Below are 8,647 nucleotides of genomic sequence, written 5' to 3'. Positions count from 1 at the left end.
AAATAAAAAAATTAAAAAGTATAAAGTCTAGGTCAAAATCCTTTACAGAGGTGGGGAACATCTGGCCTGGAGGCTGTTTAAAGCTCTGCAAATCACTTGGCATATGATTAAACAGACACATAATTTTTGTAGGCTGCCCATGGCTGTCTGCTTGTATTAATAATTTTGTATGGCACCTGAATCATGTCATAAATACCCAATGGCTTCTAGAAGAAAAAGGCTCCCCATTGCTGCTTTAAAATTAAGTCAATGGGGGCTGGGAAGGTGGCTCAGTGGTAGAGTGCTTGCCTTGCATGCATGAGGCCCTGGGTTCGATTCCTCAGCACCAGAAAAAAGCCAGAAGTGGCGCTGTGGCTCAAGTGGTAGAGCGCTCGCCTTGAGCTGAAGAGCTGAGGGACAGCGCCCAGGGTTCAGGCCCCATGACCGGACCCAAAAAAAAAAAAATTAAGTCAATGAATATCCATAGAAAATAATAATATAAGAAATAACTAAGCCACACTGAAGCAGAAAATTTTTGACATAGTTAATATCTTATTTAGAAAACTATTTTAGCTATTATTAACATTTAAAGTTTTACAAAATAGCAAAGATAATTTGGGAACATATAAATATAGATATAAATATAGGTTTTATAATTATATGTAGATTTTATATTAATATTTAAATAAAGAAAAGTTGGTTAACATATGTAAAATTCTGCACACATATCATACAGACAAGTACTACATTTTTTTTTTAAACCTACCTGCTTTGGAAATAGCATCCTGACCATCAGCAGTCTCCTGAAAATCTTCTTGAATGTCAAGAAGTGAGGATTTGATATATGTGGCTAAAGTTTCAACAGGACTCTCTCCAGTGGCCATTAGCGGACTATACTGGTTGTCAACAGGTGAATTGCCACTGCTCTTCAGTTCATCAAACCTTTTCGCACACTGTCATAACATAAAATGAAGGGGAATAAAAAGGAGATTAGCTGGGCACTGGTGTCTCATGCCTCACAAAATATTCTTCTTATGGCTGTATATAGATGTGTTTATATATTTGTTTATATGTGTGTATGTGTGTGTGTGGTACTAGAGTTTGGATTTAACAGCCTTGTGGCTTGATAGGTAAGCATTCTTAGTTGAACCACTTCCCAAGCTCTTTTGCTTTGTTATTTTTTAGAGAGAGTTTTATGTTTTTTGCCTACGGGGCCACAGATCTCTATCTTCCTATGTCTTGAATAGCTGGGATTATAGACATGTACCACTTTGAGCAGTTTCACAGTTTGTTTTTTGAGTTACGGTCTAACTAGCTTTTTTTTTTTTTTTTAATTTGGACTATGCTTGCCTTGAGTCATGATCTTCTTACCTTATTTGGGATTATAGGTCTATGACACCACACTCAACAGTAGTGACTTTACTTATTTTATCTGATTTTTTTTCAGAAGTTATCTGGAAAACTTTTTTTTTTTTTTTTTTTACCTCTTTGGGTGTTAATCCAGGCACAAGCCTTGCCACAGTTTCCCAGTTGATAGTCTGAGGGATTCCAATTAATGGATAAAGGATCATGTCCAATACCATTTGATTATTATTATTCAGGAAGTTGTTGTTTTCTGAATATCCACGACTCATCTTTAGGAGCTAGGAATAGAGAGGACAAACAACTATATTTACATCTATAATGTTAAAAGCATTATAGATCAGTTATAATTCATTCCTAAAAATTATCTTCTACTATAGAAGAAAAAATAAAGTTCATCTGAAATAAACATAGAATATTAATACTAAATATCTTAAGATATAAAAGCTTCTGAAGAAGGATAAAATATCCAGTAAAATCTAGATGGTAGATACGTTGAGTATTTAAAATTCTTGTGTGTGTATGTACATACTTGTGTGCATGTATGTATGTGCACTGGTAATAGGACTTGAACTCAGAATCTTATATTCTTTTTTTTTTTTTTAGGAACTTACACTCTTGTTTTTGTTTTTGTCAGTTGTGGGGCTTGAACTCTGGGCCTGGGCACTGTCCCTGAGCTTTTTTGCTTAAGATTAACACTGTACCACTTTGAGCCATAGTGCCACTTCTGGTTTTCTGGCAGTTAATTGGAGGTAAGTCTCCTGGACTTTTCTGCCCGGTCTGGCTTCGAACTTTGATCCTCATATTTCAGCCTCCTGAGTAGCTAGGATTATAGATGAGAGCCACCGGCACCCAACTTAGGGCCTTACACTCTTATTTAGCTTTTTTGCCCCAAGTTGGGATATACTAATTGAGGGATATCTGCATTTCTGGCTTCTTGGTGGTGAACTGAAGAGTCTCTTGGACTTCTTTGTCTGGGCTGGCTTTGAACCTCAATCCTTAGATCTCAGCCTCCTGAGTAGCTAGGATTATATACCCAAGCCACCAGCACTTGGCTTAAAATTCTTTATGACTCAGATGTATATTGAAAAATTTTTATAATAAAGTACCCAAGCCACCAGCACTTGGCTTAAAATTCTTTATGATTCAGCTGTATATTGAAAAATTTTTATAATAAAGTATTAAGGAAAAATTAAATACAATTTATCTTCCTAAAAGAATCTTTAAGTACCTGACATCCTTTACCTATCAGTTCATAGATGTTATAATTAAACTGTGAAACTGAAAACTCCAAACATACAGCTGGTTTGCATAATTTTAATTTAATCTTATTCCTAGCCAATATTCCAATTTTTTCCCATGAATATTCATGCTACACAGTGCCACTTCCAGTTTTCCTGTCGTTAACTGGGGATAAGACTCTCAAGGACTTTTTTGCCTGGGCTGGCTTTGAACTCTGATCCTGAGATCTCAGCCTTCTATTGAGTAGCTAGGATCATAGGCATGAGCCACTGGTGCTCCGCTAAGTTCACTTCTTTTTTTTTTTTTTTGCCAGTCATGGGGCCTGAACTCTGGGCCTGGGTGCTGTCCCTCAGCTCTTCAGCTCAAGGTTAGTGCTCTACCACTTGAGCCACAGCACGGTTTCTGGCTTTTTCTGCTTATGTGGTGCTGAGGAATCGAACCCAGGGCCTCATGCATGCAAGGCAAGCGCTCTACCACTGAGCCACCTTCCCAGCCCCTAAGTTCACTTCTTAAAGTACACAAAAACACATATGCTAACACTCATATATAAAAGGCCAAGCAAGGCACCCCACAAAAACACTTACTCCTGCAGAGAGAAGGCTTCCCATCACAACCTTTAGTTTAATCTAGGTTTTGTCTGTTTCTTTAACTATTTTTTCCCCAGTCTTTTGGTTTTTGGTACTGGGGATGGAATCCAGATGTTGCACTTGCTAGGCAAGCACTTTGCCTCTGGGCTACATCCCAGCCCTTCAGAAGCTTCTGAGTAACATATCCAGTACCCTTCATTAGTTAAGAATGGCCCAAGATTTTTGAGGCAATAAGATCACCAAGAGATACTCCAGATGATTTCCATACATTAACTTTTAGCGAGATAGCTCTGTGCCAACTATTATGATTACAAAAGTGTTACTCTGACCATGTTCTATGGTCCCTGTCCTCAAGGTATTTATATTCTGATTGTAAACTGGCAGAAAAAATTAATTTAAACAGCATATTAAAAGTATTTTGGGGCTGGAATGTGGTCTAGTGGTAGAATGCTTATTTAGCATGCATGAAGGCCTGGGTTCAATTCTAGGGCTGGAAGTGGTGCTGAGGCTCAAGTGGTAGAGTGGCTGGCCTTGAGCTAAAGAAGCTCAGGCCCCAGGACTGGGGAAAAAAAGTATTCTGGCTAATAGCCAAAGCAAAGAGAAACCATGGAGGAACATGTTATTTACTGAGTATTTACTAGTTGCCTGGAACTATGCTATTACTAAGTCTTTCACGTGTTATTACAAGACATTTTCACCATATCCCTATAAAAGGTCCTCTTCACCATCTAAAAGATGAGGGAACTACCTGTTCAGTGAGGTTCAGCAATTTGACAAGGTCACAGAGCTCATAATAGGTAGGGAAAAGATTCATATCCATATAAACTGTACCTCAAATGCATGATCTTTTCATTTTATATGAGAGGAAGCGTGAGCTAGAAAGATGATTTAGGGTGGGGAGGGATAGAACCTAATACAGTGTAAATTCAGTTGTTCCAGTGAAATGACTTAGATCTACTGGCAGACCAACAGCAGTGTACAAAGCAGCCCAAAGCTCTAGTTTTGAGTTTTAGTACATTCATATACTCATCAAAGTTAAGTCATCTCATTTTGAACTGCAGCAATAAAATCATGATGAAAATCCTCTGACAAGGTGCAGAGAAGAAAGAGATTATTTTGTGAAACCATATTAAAGGCAATAAAAGCAGCTCACAAAAAGATGCAGCATACAACAGCATTACCTTCCTAGGATTGAACTGGGGACTGAGAGTAACACTGCAGGGTTGGAATACAGAAAACTTTCAATGTAACTATCTAATTGTTTATGTGGCACTGGTAGAGGAAATCATATAGGAGTCATCATGAATTTATCCTATTTATATGTCTGCATAAACATTTAAAATACACATGAAGAAAAACATTAAGCACTCTAAAATCATACCTTTTTTTCCAAGCAGTGATGTACCTTACTGAAGAGCCAGTATAGTGATTATAGATTCTGAAGTCAGACAGTGCAACTTTGTATCCTGGTTTTAACATTTAAGTTATTATCTGGTTCAAATAATATGCATTTCAGTTTCCTCATCTGTAAAACAAAGGTAAAAATTGTAGCTGACTCACATTATTTTGATGGAAAATATTACCTGGCACATAGTTGAGGATGATTAAATATATGGAGTGGTAGCATCACTGTTCCTGAGATCCTTGGATTAAACAGATTCATAAAGATTAGTAAGGCATAAAAGAGGCAGTGACACCGCTCTGAAGAATATAAGCAATGAAATGAGACCCACAAGCTATAAATTTGGATCCAGCTTTACCAAATCTAGTAGTGCACCTTGAGGCTTGAATTGTCACAGCTATGATGAAAATAAAACTACCTTTTCTTCTGTGCTGGTACTGGGACTTGAACACAGGGCCTCATGCTCTTGCTTAGTTTTTCTGCTCAAGACTGGAGCTCTACTGGGTGCTGGTGGCTAACACTTGTAATCCTAGCTACTCAGGAGGCTGAGATCTGAAGATTGTAGTTCAAAACCAGCCCAGGAAGGAAAGTCCGAGAAACTCTTATCTCCAATAAACCACTCAGAAAAGTAGAAGTGGTGCTGTGTGGCTCAAGTGGTAGAGCGCTAGCCTTGAGCTGAAGAGCTGAGGGACAGCACTCAGGCCCAGAGTTCAAGACCCATGACCCACCAAAAAAAATAAAAAGACTGGAGCTCTACCACTTGAGCCATACTCTGACTTCCAGTTATTTTCTGGTTAACTGGAGATAAAAGTCTCATAGTTTTGTCTGCCCAGGCTGGCTTTCAACTGTGATCCTCAGATCCTAGCCTCCTGAGTCACTAGGATTACAGGGCTGAGTCACCTGCATCCAGCTAATAATCACTACTTGGATTATTGCAAGAATTATATGACACTATAAAGCAGCCAGCATACACGTTTGGCACATAAAAATGAATTGAATAATTTATTATTATCATTATTTTCCCCATCTTACTTTGATCTTAATTGGCATAAAAAATCCTAACAATAAATCCAGGTATGGTAATGTACATCTGTAATCCCAGCATTTGAGAGTCTGAGCCAGGAGGACCACAAGTTCAAAGCCAGTCTGGGGTACATAGAGACTTACTCTCAAAAAAAGTTCTAACAGTTTAATAACTATAAAGCACTGCATTGTACCCACTAGAAAATAATTTTTACATTTTTCTTTAAGGGATTACAGGCATATGTTACCACACCCAGCATCTAACATGTTTATTTCACATATGATACTCATTTATGCTACAGGTGTTTAAGAATAACTTAAATATCCTTGTAAGTCTAGCTACTCTTAGGAGGTGAAGATCAGGAGGAAGTGCAAACCTAGGCCCAGATCAAAAGTTACTGAAGCTAGCTCATGCTTATAATCTTAGCTATTCAGGAGGCTGAGACCTGAACATTACAGTTCAAAGCTAGCCGGGGTAGGAAAGTCTGTGACACTCTATCTCCAATTAAGCACTGAAAAATTTGGAAGTGGAGCCAGGCACCAGAGGCTTATGCCTGTAATCCTGGCTACTCAGGAGGTTGAGATCTGAGGATTGAAGTTCAAAGCCAGCCTGGGCAGAAAAGTCTGTGAGACTCTTTTTTTTTTTTTTTTTGGGGGTAGGTCGTGGGGCTTGATCTCTGGGCCTGGGTACTGTCCTTCAGCTCTTCAGCTCATGGCTAGCACTCTACCACTTGCTTGCCACAGCACTACTTCCACTTTTCTGAGTGGTTTATTGGAGATAAGAGTCTAACGGACTTTCCTGCCCAGGCTGTCTTTGAACTGTGATCCTCAGATCTCAGCTTCCTTAGTAGCTAGGATTACAGGTGTGAGTCACTGGCACCCGGCTCTGTGGATTCTTATCTCCCTGGAAGTAGCTGAAGAGCTGAGGGACAGCAACTAGGCCCAGAGTTCAAGCCCCACGACTGACAAAAAAAAGTCTGGAAGTAGAGCTATGGCGCAAGTGGTAGATCACTAGCCTTGAGCAAAAAAGCTCAGCGACGCCTCTCAGGCCCTGAGTTCAAGCCCCAGGACTAGTACACACACACACAAAAGTTAGTGAAACCTCCATCTCAACAAAAGAGCTGTTTGGTGCCTGTGTGTCATCCCAGCTAGGTACTTATTATTCTAGCTATTCAGTATTAGTAGGTGGTTTTGAGGCAGGATATTAGGGGAATGGCTAAGAACCTGAGAAAAAAAACAAAACAAAACAAAAACCCTGAAGCTAAAAAGCAGAGGATGTGGCTTAAGGGATAGATTGCCTGCTTAGCAAGTTTAAGGACTTAAGTTCAAACCCCAGTACTATCTTAGAGGTGGACAGTTTTTTTCCTAGTGGTACTTTCTTTACAAAACTGAATCTTAAGCAGGGCATCTGGTGGCTCATGCCTGCAATCCTAGTTATTCAGGAGTCTGAGATCTGAGGATTGTGGTTTTTAGCAAGCTCAGACAGGAAAGTTCACTAGACTCTTATCTCCACTTAATCAACAAAAAGAGTCAGAAGTGGGAGTTGTGGTTCAAGTGGTAAAACCTTGAGTGAAAAAGCTGACATGCAACATCCAGGCCCTGAGTAAAAACCTTAGTACTGGTGCATATGCACACAAGCGCACACATACACACACAAAACACACATCTGAATCATAGTAAGTGCTCACACACATATATAATTCTAGCTCCTCAGAAATCTGGGATCTGAAGATTTTGGCTTGCCACAATTTGATCTCCAATTAATCAACAAATCTCCAATTAACCACAGAGATATGGCTCAAGTGGTCAAGTACTAGTACTAGGAGAAAAAACAACTGAGAATATGAGGCCCTGAACCAGGCCCCCAGTACCAGCACTAAAAAAGGAAAACTGAATCATGCTAGGCAAAAGGAGACTACTCAGCATCAATTGTAATTAAGTGAATGCACAAGAAAGCATCATTTCGAGTCTGAACATAAGTATGAAGGACAAAGCATTGATGAATAATCTTTAATCAAACATAAATTCTCTCAAAATGGCTGTCACAGGCATCTAATTCTGGAAAAGAAAATGTATAAACTATAACCATAAGAAAAAGCCTAAAGCTCCAAGTACTCTAAGTCCACTCCCATTCATGATAAAAACAAAACATTAAATTCTAAAAAATCGTTTAAAGTTAAAATATGTTATTTACCAAAAAATAAAAATTCTATTGTATAACAGATTACACTTTTTAGGAGCATGCCTCAAATCTCCTCTCTGATTTGTACCTCTTGATACACCCATAAGACAAAGTAAGTCAATTCCCTACCAGAGAGAGGTTTGGGGACATGCATCTGATTTCTTCTTTTTTCAGAGAGAAGGCTCCAGGACACAGCCTTTTCCCCCTAGGCAGCGGCAAAATAAGGTGGGTGGGGAGGGCAGGGAAGCGGGTGGAAGGCCTCTGGCACAGCGGGCTAAACACAGCCCTGGGTCCTGCGGGACCCGGGGGAGCCCGAGTGCCCAGACTTCCTGACCCCTCACCCCAAACAAGACCTAGGCAGTTGGCTTTGGTTCTGAAGGCGACGATACCCTGACATTCTCCATCCAAGATCGGTAGGTCAAAGCCCTTCAAACTTGGGGCCCAGAGGCAGCCCAGCCCTTAGTGGTCTCCCACCTCATCCCGAGGTGCGGGCGCACAGAGTCTCGGGGCGCGGGGCTGGGGAGGGGCAGACAAAGGCGCCGGGCAGGGGCAGCCGGGGCCGGAGCCCTGGCTGCTCCGCAGGCGGGCGGGCAGGCGGAACCCGCTGCAGGGGTGGGACGCCGGCGGGCAGCGGGAGCCCGGCCCACGGCTACGCCTGGCACTGCGGGAGAAGCGCGAGTCGTCCGCAGGCGTTTGGGCGACTCGGACCCCTGCCCAGCTCGTCCCGCCGGGGCTGGAGGCAGTGAAGAGGCCGCCCCTCGCCCCATTCTGGTCCATTCGGTGTCTCGCTCACCTCCACTGGACCGCTGCGGCCCTCGCTGCGCCTCATTCACCTGCAGCGGCCGGCACTGCCGTGCTCGCGACCAGAAC

The 8,647-nt window shown here is 41.3% G+C and overlaps 1 protein-coding gene across 2 annotated transcripts in view; it reads right to left on the bottom strand.

The window, feature by feature from the left end:
• Kiaa1841 (KIAA1841 ortholog) overlaps positions 1-8,647 on the bottom strand; it is a 59,422-nt gene extending 50,775 nt beyond the window's left edge. For both annotated transcript variants that reach the window (XR_001175283.1, XM_013022479.1), the window contains exons 1-4: positions 8,571-8,647; positions 4,552-4,695; positions 1,464-1,622; positions 746-932 (exon numbers count right to left, since the gene is read on the bottom strand). Coding sequence is in view for 1 of the 2 variants with exons in the window: in XM_013022479.1 (XP_012877933.1) it covers positions 746-932; positions 1,464-1,613 (337 nt within the window). In the remaining variant the exon portion in view is untranslated. The remainder of the gene's footprint in view (positions 1-745; positions 933-1,463; positions 1,623-4,551; positions 4,696-8,570) is intronic.

The sequence above is a fragment of the Dipodomys ordii genome, unplaced genomic scaffold (genome assembly GCF_000151885.1).
Source record: "Dipodomys ordii isolate 6190 unplaced genomic scaffold, Dord_2.0 Scaffold63, whole genome shotgun sequence".
NCBI classification, from domain to species: Eukaryota; Metazoa; Chordata; class Mammalia; order Rodentia; family Heteromyidae; genus Dipodomys; species Dipodomys ordii.
This window is presented reverse-complemented; position numbering and strand designations above follow the sequence as displayed.